Genomic DNA, 15,000 nt, shown 5'->3' on the forward strand with positions numbered 1-15,000 from the left:
TCTCTTTGGTGTAAGGCTTTTTTGTGAAGGTGAGTGTGTGTGTGTGTGTACTTATTATACGTTTCATTCATTCTCTCTCTTTCTCTTCAGGGAAAGCCGTACGTGTTTGATCGGGTGTTTCAGTCGAACACTACTCAGGAGCAGGTTTACAACGCATGTGCTCAGAAGATTGTTAAAGGTGAGAAAGTAGCCCTCCAGGAGACATGGAAACCAGATCATGATTCACGAAATGGAAACTCTTGTAATTAATTGATAAAAAAAATTGCTATTTAATATAATTAAGCCATTGATATTAATGTATTTCTTATATTGGGCATTTATTAAAATAGTAATTGCTATTATTGTTGTTATTGCTGTTTTTTTTTGTTTTTTTTACCTTGTATGTTGACTTTTTAAGACGTTGTGAACATTATATTGAAAGAATGTTGGTTGAATTGAGTGACCCGGTTTTGCTGTGCTGACATGGCATTAAATCAAAAAAATGCATTAAATCAAAAAAATACATTCAAATGATGTTTTTTTGTGTTTGTGCCCGGCAGATGTGCTTGAGGGTTATAACGGTACAATATTTGCTTACGGGCAAACCTCCTCTGGAAAAACACACACCATGGAAGTGAGAATTCATCTAGAAATTCAGAGACATAAAGAACTGTTGACTATCAGTACATTCATTGTACTATAAATAAGGTAAATATTTGTTCATGTGATTGTTTAGGGGAACCTGCACGATCCAGATGGCATGGGCATTATTCCACGCATCGTCCAGGATATATTCAACTATATTTACTCCATGGATGAAAACCTGGAATTCCACATCAAGGTTTGAAATGCACAACAAATTAGGGCTAGTTGTTCAAAGGGTTCCCCCTGACGTTTTCAAATATGGAAATTAAAAAGGCAAAAGCAGGAAGCTTGGAGATGCTGGTAATGAAATAACTTCACAGAGCTCTTTTGCATTGGCAGGTCTCCTATTTTGAGATTTACCTCGATAAGATCAGGGATTTGCTCGATGGTACGTATAGCTGAATATTATACAAATTCTGTAATTGTAATATTGTATAATAATAATAATGTTTCTTTCAGTATCTAAGACCAACCTATCTGTACATGAAGACAAGAACAGAGTTCCTTACGTAAAGGTGAGGCTGTGTTTTTAGTAATTAGCTGTGCATGTATTAGCGAAGGAGCGTTTCACATGCTTTGCCTTTCTGTCTCTTTCTCCATCCGCAGGGATGCACTGAGCGGTTTGTGTGTAGCCCAGAGGAAGTGATGGACACTATTGATGAAGGCAAATCCAACAGACATGTGGCTGTCACAAGTAAGCCCATGCAAATCAGTCAGACACACTGTTTAACTAGCCGTTTAACTTTTCTACACCTGTTGTTGGTGTTGAGTTATTAGCAAGAGTAGTTTTTCTGGATGTTCTTTCATATCTCTTTTGAGATGTTTGTACAACCTGTTGAGTGAAAATGGGCGCTTATGCTTTTCCCGTGGTGTGTGTCAGATATGAACGAGCACAGCTCCAGGAGTCACAGTATCTTCCTGATAAACGTCAAGCAAGAGAACACACAGACGGAGCAGAAACTGAGCGGGAAACTCTACCTGGTGGATTTAGCGGGAAGTGAGAAGGTAATATTTCTGCTTCTTGCTTCTTTTTTTCGCTTCTTTTCTGTCTTTCTATTTTAAACCCATCAACAGAAATCTTTAATTCTTGTTTTTCTCCGCTGGTTTCACCTCATCACCCGTAATAGTATATGCGATTTGATTAGTTCCTTATTACTGTTAGTTTCATTTGCGGAGGCGCTCTCTCTGATTTTATGTTTTTGACTGCAGGTCAGTAAAACCGGAGCAGAGGGTGCTGTGTTGGATGAAGCCAAAAACATTAACAAATCTCTTTCCGCTCTGGGCAACGTCATCTCTGCTCTGGCTGAAGGAACGGTAGGTGTGATGCACCCGAGCTCGTACGCCGCCCCGCGTCACATTCAGCATCATATTTGCTGAATGAAATCCAATTTTTGATTTGTACTCATTTTGCTGATTCCAATAAGAAAGCCTGTTTCTCTCAAGCATGTTTTTTTACAAAATGTGATGTGCACAACCAATCGTAAGGTGAAGTCTTATTTATTATCCTTTAATCGCCAGATAAAATGCCGTAAATACATAAGCTTGAGCCAAATTAAGACGTTTGTTGTTTGGTCAGTTTTTAGCTGATTTTCATATGTATGAATGATTCTAGAGATATTCATGCCTTATCTTGATTTCAAGGTTATAATTATGGACGAAGATGTTACCCAAATTTTTTTTGTTTGATCTGTGGATGTTTTAATACATCCAAACAGAAAATTTGATTTAAAAAGAGCTTAGTAAAAAGTCAATTTAAACTGATACATGTAAATAAATGTAAAAACTGTTTAATATTTAGTGGAAAAAAATACATGATAGGATTTTTTTTTTTACACACACACACACACACACACACACACACACACATACATATATATATATATATATATATATATATATATATATATATATATATATATATATATATATATATATATATATATATATATAACTAAGCATTACCAAATAAGATAATTTTGAGCCTTTTTTGTAACTTAACATAAAATGTTTGTTTTTTCACGGATCGTTTAATGAATGAATATTTCCCCGCCAGACGTACGTTCCCTACAGAGACAGTAAGATGACGAGGATCTTGCAGGACTCTCTGGGTGGAAACTGCAGGACCACCATAGTGATCTGCTGCTCTCCATCTTCCTTCAATGAGGCAGAGACCAAATCTACGCTCATGTTTGGACAGAGGTGAGATATACACACGCTGAGAATTTATACAACTTTCATTTTAAGCCCCAAATAATAATAATAATTTTTTATTTTACTGTTTTTAGAGCAAAGACCATCAAGAACACGGTGTCTGTGAACGTGGAGCTGACAGCCGAGCAGTGGAAGAAGAAATATGAGAAGGAGAAAGAGAAGAACAAGACACTAAAGAACACCATCACCTGGCTGGAGAACGAGCTCAACCGCTGGAGGAACGGTACTGTAGTGACACGCATGCTTACCATTCAGCTGTATTCAGTGATAATTGAACGCAGCTGTGTTGTGTTTTGTGTGATTTTTAGGTGAGAGCGTCCCCATTGAGGAGCAGTACGATAAGGAGAAGGCAAATGCTGATGTTTTGGCCCTGGATAATGTGATGAACAATGATAAATTTACCTCGTCTCCCAGCGTGCCTGGCCTTAAATTCACTGACGCTGAGCGTGAGAAGTGCGAGGCTGAATTGGCCAAACTCTACAAACAGCTTGATGACAAGGTGAGATGAACTACTGAAAAATCAGTTTCCACAAGTATGTGAAGCGGCTCAACATTGATAAAACTAAGAAATGTTTCTTGAACACCAAATCGGCATATTACATTGATTTCTGAGAGACCATGTGACTCTGAAGACTGCAGTAATGATGCTTATTAATTATATTTTAAAATGTATTGAAATAGAAAACAATTCTTAGTATATTTTGAATAGTATTTACATGCATGCTATTGACATTATAGTAGTTTTGATCAAATAAATGCAGCCTTACTCAGTATGAGAAAAATAAATCGGTAACACTTTATTGTAAAGTACATTAGTTAAAAGAATTAAGAATGAACTATAAGACATTATTAATATTAGGTAATTTCAGCATTTACTAATGCATTATTAAATTCACAAGCTGTGTTTAACATTGGCTGATGCACTGAAAGCTAGCATGCACAAACAATGAATTACTGTATTTTTGTTTACTAACATTAACAAAGATTACTTAATGTAATTAATGTATTAGTTAATACATGAACTAATGTTAACATAAGACGCCTTATATATTGTTACCAATATATGCTTCAAGACTCATTTATTACATTCTTTTCTCTTTCTCTTTGGTGTCTGCCTGTAGGATGATGAGATAAATCAGCAGTCTCAGCTGGCTGAGAAACTCAAGCAGCAGATGTTGGATCAGGAAGAGGTAAGAGCTGAGCACATCAGATTTACATAATTTGCCATAAATAAGAACAGTGTTATGTCTCCTAGTTGGCTGCGAATCATTTGGAGACTAAAAACTTTACCCCTTGCCATTTGAAAGCTATAAATAATAAATTACGTTCTGCTTAGATGTTGAGTTAAGTTCCCATCACATTTCTCTCTTCTGTCTCCTCGATAATTTGACACTGATGATCCAACACAAAAATCTTTGCGCTGTAGCTGCTGGCCTCGACACGAAGGGACCATGACAACCTGCAGGCGGAGCTCACCCGTCTTCAGATGGAGAACGAGGCGTCTAAAGAGGAGGTGAAGGAGGTGCTGCAGGCCCTGGAGGAGCTTGCTGTTAACTATGATCAGAAGAGTCAGGAGGTGGAGGACAAGACCAAGGAGTTTGAAGCCCTAAATGAAGAGCTCAACCAGAAATCTGTGAGGAGAAACTCGTCATTAAAAACAAAACTAATTTTTACTTCAACCACAAAAATGTTAGATTCACCTCTTTAGAAGACACACAAAATTCAATGTTGTTCATAATAATAGTCTTAATAATTCATTTATAATTAACGTTATCGAAGATGAAACTTGGTATCGGTTGCTGATTTGAACTGTCTGTTGTTGCAGAGCGTTCTTGCATCTATTGACTCTGAGCTGCAGAAACTGAAGGAAATGACCAACCACCAGAAGAAGAGGGTCACTGAGATGATGTCATCACTGCTTAAAGACCTGGCAGAGATTGGCATCGCCGTAGGCAGCAATGACATTAAGGTGAAAAGACAAAAACTCTATAGCTTTGTGTGTGTGTATGCAGAAACTTTGCAGAAAAACGTTTTTTATTGTTACCATGTTTTTGTTGTTATTAGTATTTTTTTAGCCTAATCAAAATTTGAATGTACAATGACTAAAGCAAATTTAGATTGGGCTAAAAATAGCTATGCATGTATTTATATGTCCTCTATATCCTCCTCTCTAACGCTCTCTTTCTTTCTCTGTCTGTGTTTTGTCTCGCCAGCATGAGGGTGGAGGTCTCATTGATGAAGAGTTCACAGTGGCTCGTCTGTACATCAGTAAGATGAAGTCCGAGGTGAAGACTCTGGTGAAGCGCAGCAAACAGCTGGAAAGCGCTCAAGCCGAGAGCAACAAGAAGATGGATGAGAATGAGAAAGAGCTTGCAGCCTGCCAGCTCCGTATCTCTCAGGTAAATGCAAGGGCGACAAGATAAAGCAAGCATAGTTCATTCGAAAACTAAAATTGTCGTTCACTCAGTCTTTTAGTATTTCAAACTTGTTTTAGTTTATTTTACTGAACAATAAAATAATGTTTACGCAGCTCTACACCTAGTAAAATCTTACAGATCATTAATGTGTGACTGTAGCTAAATGGAAACACCACATGCGCTCCATTACAACACTAGCATGGCATTTACAGGAAGCTTTAAAAAGATCTTGAGATTTATTTCTGTTTGCCTACAGTATGAAGCAAAGATCAAATCCCTGACGGAGTATCTGCAAAACATCGAACAGAAGAAGAGACAGCTAGAGGAGAATGTCGACTCTCTAAACGAGGAACTGGTCAAACTCAGCGCACAGGGTACAAATACACGCATGCTTTTCTTTCCTCTCATAAATGCATTATAATGCCCATTAAAAAAAACTGTGGCCCAGACGTACCAACTTTTACTGCCCTCTTGTGGTGAGACTGCATTGGGTGTGAAAGAAGTTTCTTTTTCCTTGTGCAGAGAAAGTTCATGCCATGGAGAAGGAGAATGAAATACAAAGCGCTAATGAAGTCAAGGTAAGTATTTTATAACAATGATTTTTCAAGGCATGTACCGTTTATATTTTCTGCAGTTGTAATGCATAGTTTCTCTGATTGTGTGATCGTACAGGCTGCGGTTGAGCAGCAGATTCAGAACCACAGAGAAGCTCACCAGAAGCAGCTGAGCAGCCTGAGAGACGAGCTGGAGACCAAGGAGAAACTCATCACTGAACTGCAGGAGTAAGACATAAACACGCACGTCTTCAGACACTGAATCAAGGGCGCGTGGGCTAATTTTTCCCTCTCTTTGTTTTCTCTCTGCAGTCAGAACCAGAAGATCATGCTGGAGCAAGAGCGCTTGAAGGTGGAGCACGAGAAACTCAAAACCACTGACCAGGAGAAGAGCCGCAAACTACACGAGCTCACGTATGACATGCAACGAACATGCAGAGATTTCAGTAGTGTATACCAAAAAATTTGATGTGGTGTGCTAATACTAAAATATGTTTACAGGGTGATGCAGGACAGAAGGGAACAGGCCAGACAGGATCTCAAAGGCCTGGAGGAGACTGTGGTAGGTTATTTTGTTCAGTGCATGAAATGTTTCTTGATTCTTCTTACTGTATGCATGTCTGCACGCTCTGATTGTTCTCTTCTCCTCAGGCCAAAGAGCTGCAGACTCTTCATAACCTGAGGAAACTATTTGTTCAGGATCTAGCCACCCGGGTGAAGAAGGTACAGCCATTGTGGAAAATTACTTCAAATATTACTTCAATTATTATAAAATTTTAAATTATAAAATATTAAAATTACTCCAAATAATTCAAAAGGTTATTATATATATATATATATATATATATATATATATATATATATATATATATATATATATATATATATATATATATATATATATATATATATATATATATATATATATATTATATATATATATATATATATATATATATATATAATTTTAATAATGTATAAATATATATTAATAATGTTATTTTATTACTATTTTGGATTATTCATTTAATTTATTTATTAATTTTTTTTTACTATACTTTATTATTTTTAAATTGATTTTATCTTCATAGATTTTTTTCTTTATGGCTAGTAGACTTTAGTTTATGTCGCTGCCATCAAAGCTAATAGACATCATAAAACTCAAATTATGAATGAACACATTTCAGAGTGCTGAGATGGACTCAGATGACACTGGCGGCAGTGCTGCGCAAAAACAGAAGATCTCATTCCTTGAGAACAACCTTGAGCAGCTCACTAAAGTGCACAAGCAGGTAACACTCAAAACTTCATATACCACGAGCATACTCTCGATACACACGCACGCTCACTGTCGTCTTTCTTTCCTCTGTGCAGTTGGTCCGTGATAATGCTGACCTGCGCTGTGAGCTGCCCAAGCTGGAGAAGCGCCTGCGGGCGACGGCGGAGCGCGTGAAGGCTCTGGAGTCTGCACTCAAAGAGGCCAAAGAGAACGCAGCCCGTGACCGCAAACGCTACCAACAGGAGGTGGACCGCATCAAAGAGGCCGTCAGAGCCAAGAACATGGCCCGCAGAGGACACTCGGCACAGATCGGTTAGCTCACACACTTTTAGATTTAGCTGTTTTTAGATTTAGCCTGTTATACTGTAACAGAGGAACAGTGAAAGTTGTTGAATGCTACAAAGGTGTGTTGCTTACTTTTTTTTGGGGGATGTGTAGGTTAAAATGATTAATCATGACGCGTCTTGTAATTTTCCTTGAAATTTAACACCGTTAATGTCCGGTTTTGAAGCTTTTAAGCTAGATGTAATATATTTATTTTTTATAAACAATGTTTAAGTTTCAACATGTTTGATTTCCTCCAACTTGAGGGAATCATAGTTTAAAGTAAAAAAAATTATTCTGTGTCTATTATAAACTAGGCGATTTTTCTATGACTGCCCAAAACTTGTAGACTGGCATTGATTTGTCCAGGCTGAGACAAAGTTGTTTTCTGGCTCGTCCAAGTAGTCGTATTTCCTCCTTTCACAGCCAAGCCAATCAGACCTGGTCAGCCCCCCGTCGCCTCTCCTACCCACCCCAATGTCATCCGCTCAGGGTCGGGCCTTTTCCAGAACAACCAATCGGTGGGCATTCGTGGCGGAGGCGTAGTCAAACAGTAAAATAAGTGAGTACATGCTGCCAAATACTCACCAAATCATGCAGGTAAAATGGGAAAGCGTATATATCTCCTTTTTCACCTTCTGTCTCTCTTTTTCTCACTCTTTCCAGCTGTCGAATGCTGAGTTTAACCCCAGTAGCCCCAGCTGAAGCTGATATCACCCCAAAAAGCTGAACAGGCATTCCACAGCACGGGAGGGTTCAATACTATACATATGAAAATGAATATAAGTATATATATGTGTATGAAACATGAAATACTATCCCCGTCTGGGCTGTACAGATGTTCCTCCATTCTTATCTCTTATATCTTCCCTTTAAAAATATAAAGAAAACGTCAAAAAAAAAAAAAAAAAAAAGACAGGCTTTTTGCACCAGTGGACACGTGTGTAACTAGCGTGTATCTCCTCATTCTTGCACAGTAGGTTTCTGCTCACATCCTGCTCTCCACATCCCTCACTGTGCCAAGTTGAATGTATTACAAAAGACAAAAAAAGGCAGAAATGAATGAAAAATGGAAAAAAGGAACAAAAAACAAAGCTAACTAGCTGCATTATTTTAGCCTTATTTATGTACGTTCACATTTTGGGTTTATTTTAGAGAGTTAGCTTGTTCTCTCTTGCTTTTGAGAAGTAGTTTCTATTGAACATTTCACCTAAATGCGTAAGTTAAACACTACAGCTGAACTGTATATATGAACCGTTGAACTAGTTTTTGTAATGATGGACATGTTCAGAAAAAGATTTAAATTATGATGAAAGGGTCGTCTGAAAGTAGACAAACGAGACGCCGTTCCATGAAATGAGAACGAAAAGGCTGCTTGATGTAGACGCACCTGAGCTGCAGGTATATTTAAAGCACTGTATGAACACATAACGAGAAATCATTGTGACAGCATAAAGACCTGTGTGTATGTCACAGCCTGAGGTCTTAGACGAGTTGTAGCTAGGTTAAAAAAAATCAATAATACTAACGTCACGTGCTCATTTCGATATTTAACTTCATTTCTCACCGTTTAAGCAGGTAGAGTTTGCCGTGTCGATGCTGCTCCGTTGCTCAATCACTACGAATCATCAATAATCGTGCGTGTGGATTTTTCCTACGATATTCCCAGGCGGGATTGCCGTGACGTTGTTTTTAGTAGGCAGGGATTGTTGACCCAACAATGAACACTTCCCTTATTATTTATTCATCCACATGTCGTTCCAAACCTGTTAGACTTTCCTTTCATCCTACACTGATGGATATCAGAAAGTTTATACTGCTTTTTGAAATTGAAATGCATAGAAATAGACAATTTCGAGCTCCGGAATGTAAAAAAAAACCCCACCTGAGATGTTTTATTTCCTGTATTCTTAGGTCAGCGGTCTTTATTCATTTCAAAGCTCGCCTTTCGTGGCTCTAAAATGTCATTTGCTTGAGACGTTATGGCATTTGGCGTCACGGACATCAAACCAGCCATGACATGCATTATATGAGCAAATGAGATTTTAATAGCTTATATTTATTAGGGTTTGAGACTGCATGAGAGTGAGTAAATGATGACAAAAGTTTCATTTTTTTGGCGTGTGTGTATAGATTGTTGAATGTGGAAAGGATCACATCCCGCCCTTGTTTCCTTTTTAGAGAGATGGTTAATTTTACGCTTTGTTGTGTTGTTGGAGTGAGGTTTGTGCAATGGTCAGACAGCCATTGAAGTCACAATATGCCTACGCTCCTGAGTTTTTACCTTTTTGATTTGATTTTACGTGTTTTGGTACAGTTAATCCATTATAGGGTCCATATTTTGAAGTTCTGCGGTTGGATCTTCAGTGGTTTGAGCAGTGCAAACAACCCAGGGAAACCCACACGTCATTTAGTTCCGGCTCACGCGACCAAAACACGATTGCTGTGGTTTTCGGTTGCCTTGTGGTTTTGCGTTTGCTTATATAGACCTGCTGATTGGCTCTCTACAGTTCCAATGCTTTTCATTCAGCACAACGTTACTGCCTTTCATTGACTAGTGTAAATGGGTGGGGCCTATTTAACGGTGGGTGGGGTTTATTTAATCCTTTTAGGTCATGTTTTCATTTTGTTGCACTCGCAACTTGGTAGTATTGTTTTATTTATTTCTGTTTTATTATAGACTAGGGAATTTGCTGTTCATTTTTTTGACCTTTTTTTAGTCTAAAATGTCGTTTTTTTTTTTTTTTTTTTTCTTATGACATATGTAGATTCCAGTTCACTTGCTTTCCATTGTCCTTTGTTTTTTCCATGTATTTGGATCCAGATCCTACTAGGCGTCCTGTGTAAAGACTGTAGTACTGTAGTAGCAGGGGGAATATTGAAGATGGTGTTTTACGACCTTTTTGTGTGCAATATGAATCTGGCGTAGTACAAGTTTCACAGTACTAAAAAAAAGTGATGGAGAGGAAAATGAAAACTGCACTCAATAGTCCTCCCATTTTATTTCATTGTTTAACGCTCATTTGTCTAACGGTTGTCTTGTTTGCCGAATTTAATCTTTTAAAAGCACTTTAAAATGTTACCATCTCAATTGAAAAATTGAAAAACGCACTCGTTGAAAAACGAAAATTTGCATCTCAAACGTCGAATTCCTCACTGAATTTTATAATTATTGTTATTGAGGAGCGTCTGCAGGAGGTCATGTGTTTTGAAGACCGTGTCATTATTGTTTTTTGTATTTTATTTTGTCTTGAATCTGCATTTTTAACAGTTGCTGGGGAAAACACTCCGTTTAAATGGCTCTAATGGAAAGATGTAATGGTGGTCAGACAATGTGTACAGTTGGTTCTTCAGAGTGTGTAGATTGAATTGCTGTGTATATTTCCTTCAGTTGCTTACTGTAGGCAAGTTTTCACCCCTTGACATGAAACGCAAATAAAGTATAGGGTAAAACACACCGAGTATGTTTGGTTTTGCTCTTGTGTGTTGCTTGCTGAGCTGGATTTTATTTTAGGGAATGACCTTTATGATTGAATTTAGAGATTGTAATGGTTATATATTGCTGCTGAATGCAGATAAATTATAAAAGATGTAAACAGGCTGCTTACGCTGTAGGAGAAAAAGTACTGAGATTAGTACACAAAATTAAAATTAACGTAGTTACTTTGATTAATGCATGAAAGGACCAGATGGTCTAAATAAACCATGGTTTTGTGCACTTTACTGTACTTGGTTAGTGTATATTCTGTGTAGTTACACACAATTTTATTATTTTTTTAAAATACAAAAATCATACTCCAAACTAGATAAACAATCCCTTGCTCTAATATACAAGTACAATTTTTTTATTTCTTTTTTGTTAAAATATTTGGTTTACCAATCTGTATTTATTTGTTCAAAAATATATATTTAAAATAATTAGAATAAAATTTATTTTTATAATTATGGAAATGCAAAAAAAAAAAAACGATAAAAAGCTATTTTATATATTATATTTTTTTTCAGTTTTAATAGGTTTATATTTTTAAAAAACATACTTATATAATGCTTGGCAAAATATCACTTGATTAAAACTTTACTTTATACATTATTGAAAAAAAACCCCAGCATAATCGAAAACTTTTTTTTTACTTTTTTTTTTTTTTCCAAAAATGTCATTTCAAAAAGACTTCCGAGGAGCACCGCTTGTCAGTGTGGTGAAGTTTTGCATCGGTGCAGATGAAAGTGATTTAGTTTCGACTGATATTAGAGCACTTGAGGAAAGTGGTATCACTTTACGCTTTAATGCCAAACACACACTCACACTCACACACACACGCACACAGTGACTCAGCAACAGACCCTTGCCCTACGATCAGCACAAAGCGAAACTCTCCACACCGACACCATTGCATATAAACATCTCAGAGCTTGCTTCAAAATAACTCTCTTATAAATAGACCGCTGACTATCCAAACGGGGATTTCCTTTGATACCCAGTGCACAGCAGTGATTGTGTAACAACCAGAGAGCTGCAGACCAGACGCCGAGAGAGGAAGGACGTTTAGAAGACGACAACATCCAGAAAACTACCCTAATGTCAGACGATCAGCCCTCTCCAGCCTCCGGCGGCTCCTTGTGCCCAGGCTGCCAGGGTGAAGGGTCGCTGCTGCTGCCCTGCGGACACGCTCTGTGCCAGGCTTGCCTGCAGCAGTGTCGGGACGAGCTCGGGCAGGACGGGCCGGGCTGTACCGAGTGCTACGGCCGCGAGCTGCTGGACAGCGTGCTGAAGGGGCTGCTCGACTCACTGTTTCAAGGGCAGCCGCGGCGGGCGGGAAACGGCGGGGAGGCCGGAGAGACGGCGGAGGATGGAGATCTGTGCAGACAGCATAGAGAGAGACTGAATCAGTACTGCATGGAGGACGAGGAGCTGATCTGTGATCAGTGTCAGGGAGAGGAACATGAAGATCACGAGTGCAGCTCTATAGAAGAGGCCACACAAGAGTGTAAGGTGAGAATTAAACGAGAGGCTTTGAGTGTCAGCTAAAATATTTTATGCATGATTCTAGTAGGCCTATAAATTGGCCAATATTTGGACATTTTTCAGTATGGCTTTTAGTCATAGAGCGATATTTCTGCTGGCTGATAAATCAACCGATATTATCAAATAATAATTTTTGTACGTTAAATAGCTTGTTAATTTTATAACAAATAATTAAAAATAAAGTATTGAATATTTTTTTATTTGAATGCATATTTGATATATATTTTAGTATGGAATGTTTTGAGTGTATATACAGTATTTAATGCAACTTTCCCTTCATTGTATTCTTCATTTTAAGTTGTCTGGTGAATGAATAAATGTAGTAGCTATGGACCGAACTGTAAATTTCCTAATATTTGGCCTTTTGGAGTTTTGGTTGTTACCTGCATGTGACTTTTAGAAACAGACCCATACATCTCCTTAAGATGATTAATCATCTAAAAATGTGCCTTTTGGTGTAATCTCAAATTAGTTAAAATGTAATGGCACTTTTAAATATGTTTTCTAAATTTATTAAATATTTAATATACATGTTGTTTTCCATTATTCTAAAACAGTGTTTTTATTGCGGAAAGTTCTGGTTGTGGTTCTGTTATATCATTATGTTTTGATTTTGCATGACGTTGTAACTCACTTTGTTTCTCAGAGGGAGTTGAGAGCAGCTCTCAGACCCCTGCAGGAGAAACTGGAGATGTTAAGCACAGCCAAGCAAACCTGCCAGGAAACTTCAGAACACATCAGGGTAACATCTCCGAGACAAAAAGATCAACGCGAGCCAGCTTTAACAGGATATTCAGGCTGTTTGGGGACTTTTGCATGCTTTTACAGAACAGTTTTAGAACTCAGGAATTTAATGGATAAAATGTAAGCATGACATGGTACTATCTGTGTGCACTACGGTAATTAGTTACTCTCTAACTGCATTTTTAAACATTTGGCACAAATACATTGAGGTGGAAACATTTTGTGAGAGTCTCTTCACCCTCCGGACAGAGACAGGCCCAGAACACAGTGCGTCTGATAAAGGAGAACTTTGAAAAGCTCCATCAGTTCCTGCACGATGAGGAGATCTCCATGCTGAGAGCTCTGAGCGAGGAAGAGGAGCAGAAGAGCCAGAAGACGAAGGAGAAGATTGACAAACTGACAGATGAGATCATGACCTTAAGAGAAACCATTAGTTCGACAGAAGAGGCCATGAGCGCTGAAGACATGGTGTTTCTGAAGGTAGCAAAATAAACCTGTAATATTTTAGTAGTGTTGATTTAAAAGAGACTTCATATTTCTTTAAATAAATGTGTAGATATTACATGCATATCGATCTCTTTAAGAGTACTGGAGCAGCTTATTTTCTGAAAACTCTCTGATGTTTCTGTTACAGAACTACAAGAAGACTTCAGAACGGTAAAAACATCCATCCATCCACCCACACACACATCCATCCATCCATCCATCCATCCACACACACATAAATACATGCATACACACACACACACACACACACACACACACACACACACACATACATACATACATACAAGTTTGTTGACTGAAATTCATCTAAAACTGACGATGAGTCAATCTGGTGAAGCTCCTCTGTTTCTGTCCCAGGATGGACTCCACCGTTCCGGATCCAGTGGAAATCTCCGGAGCTTTGATTGATGTGGCCAGACACATCGGCTCACTCAGGTTCAGAGTGTGGGAGAAGATGCAGACCGCCGTCACGTACAGTAAGAGCAAACTCTTCTGTTGTGTTTTTTTTATTTAGAAAATATATATTAAGGTTTGTTCCTTAATTCCCACAAACCCAGACTTTTAAATCAGTTTTGTAATATTATTTTTAATGCTTCCTACAGTAGCAGGTAATACAGTACAAAAAAATAAAATACAATATAATACCATTAAATAAATACAATTAAATAGTTAAAATAAAATGAATTATAATACAATTAAATTAAAATAATTCCTTTAGTAAATATTTAAATACTGTATTAGTTCGAAAGGTAGATCAACTAATATCTAAGATTTAGATATTATTGCAACAGAAGGTGCCATGAACACTGATGAGATGCCATTTTTGAAGGTAGAGAAGCAAATCAAGATCATTTCTTATTTTAGTTGTATTGACTGAAAGAAACCATATTCTTCATATTCCCTTTGGTTAAATATTTAGATATTACATGCAACAAAACAAAATATTTTGAAAATTCTAAATTCCAATTTATCAAGTACAGCGAACATTGGTTCCTACACTTTTTTTTTTTTTTTTTTTTTTTTTTTTTTCTTTACAAAGAAATGTAAAAGTATTTTAAAAGTAATACATTTAAAAAAAAAAAAAAAAACATTATCATTTTGCTACAGAACTACAAAAACATTATAATTATTTATATTTAGATATAATTGATAATAAAATAAAATTGTGGCTTACGCTTATTTAAAATTCAATATAATAAAACTTGATTAATTGATAATCTCAGTCTCCAATAAATACATAAGTAAATACATTTTATATTTCAAGGTAGCAAATGTGCTAAAAATATTTAAAATAAAATATTTTAGAATTACAAAAAA

The 15,000-nt window shown here is 37.1% G+C and overlaps 2 protein-coding genes across 2 annotated transcripts in view; both read left to right on the forward strand.

Annotated features, from left to right (window-relative positions):
- kif5bb (kinesin family member 5B, b) overlaps positions 1–10,866 on the forward strand; it is a 14,963-nt gene extending 4,097 nt beyond the window's left edge. Inside the window, exons 2-26 of the mRNA XM_043253922.1 lie at positions 91–178; positions 540–613; positions 716–820; positions 964–1,012; positions 1,084–1,139; positions 1,231–1,318; positions 1,505–1,629; positions 1,834–1,938; positions 2,678–2,823; positions 2,910–3,058; positions 3,144–3,334; positions 3,957–4,025; positions 4,262–4,468; positions 4,661–4,804; positions 5,049–5,234; positions 5,509–5,626; positions 5,775–5,830; positions 5,925–6,034; positions 6,119–6,220; positions 6,308–6,368; positions 6,458–6,529; positions 6,994–7,098; positions 7,181–7,397; positions 7,836–7,971; positions 8,076–10,866. Coding sequence (XP_043109857.1) covers positions 91–178; positions 540–613; positions 716–820; positions 964–1,012; positions 1,084–1,139; positions 1,231–1,318; positions 1,505–1,629; positions 1,834–1,938; positions 2,678–2,823; positions 2,910–3,058; positions 3,144–3,334; positions 3,957–4,025; positions 4,262–4,468; positions 4,661–4,804; positions 5,049–5,234; positions 5,509–5,626; positions 5,775–5,830; positions 5,925–6,034; positions 6,119–6,220; positions 6,308–6,368; positions 6,458–6,529; positions 6,994–7,098; positions 7,181–7,397; positions 7,836–7,966 — 2,754 coding nt within the window. The 3' untranslated portion in view covers positions 7,967–7,971; positions 8,076–10,866. The remainder of the gene's footprint in view (positions 1–90; positions 179–539; positions 614–715; positions 821–963; positions 1,013–1,083; positions 1,140–1,230; positions 1,319–1,504; positions 1,630–1,833; positions 1,939–2,677; positions 2,824–2,909; positions 3,059–3,143; positions 3,335–3,956; positions 4,026–4,261; positions 4,469–4,660; positions 4,805–5,048; positions 5,235–5,508; positions 5,627–5,774; positions 5,831–5,924; positions 6,035–6,118; positions 6,221–6,307; positions 6,369–6,457; positions 6,530–6,993; positions 7,099–7,180; positions 7,398–7,835; positions 7,972–8,075) is intronic.
- Positions 10,867–11,795: 929 nt separating this feature from the next.
- Positions 11,796–15,000, forward strand: part of LOC122355057 (E3 ubiquitin-protein ligase TRIM39) — a 5,746-nt gene continuing 2,541 nt past the window's right edge. Inside the window, exons 1-5 of the mRNA XM_043253013.1 lie at positions 11,796–12,399; positions 13,079–13,174; positions 13,426–13,656; positions 13,811–13,833; positions 14,041–14,159. Coding sequence (XP_043108948.1) covers positions 11,986–12,399; positions 13,079–13,174; positions 13,426–13,656; positions 13,811–13,833; positions 14,041–14,159 — 883 coding nt within the window. The 5' untranslated portion in view covers positions 11,796–11,985. The remainder of the gene's footprint in view (positions 12,400–13,078; positions 13,175–13,425; positions 13,657–13,810; positions 13,834–14,040; positions 14,160–15,000) is intronic.

This window comes from Puntigrus tetrazona, chromosome 12, assembly GCF_018831695.1.
Source record: "Puntigrus tetrazona isolate hp1 chromosome 12, ASM1883169v1, whole genome shotgun sequence".
In the NCBI taxonomy this organism is placed as follows: Eukaryota; Metazoa; Chordata; class Actinopteri; order Cypriniformes; family Cyprinidae; genus Puntigrus; species Puntigrus tetrazona.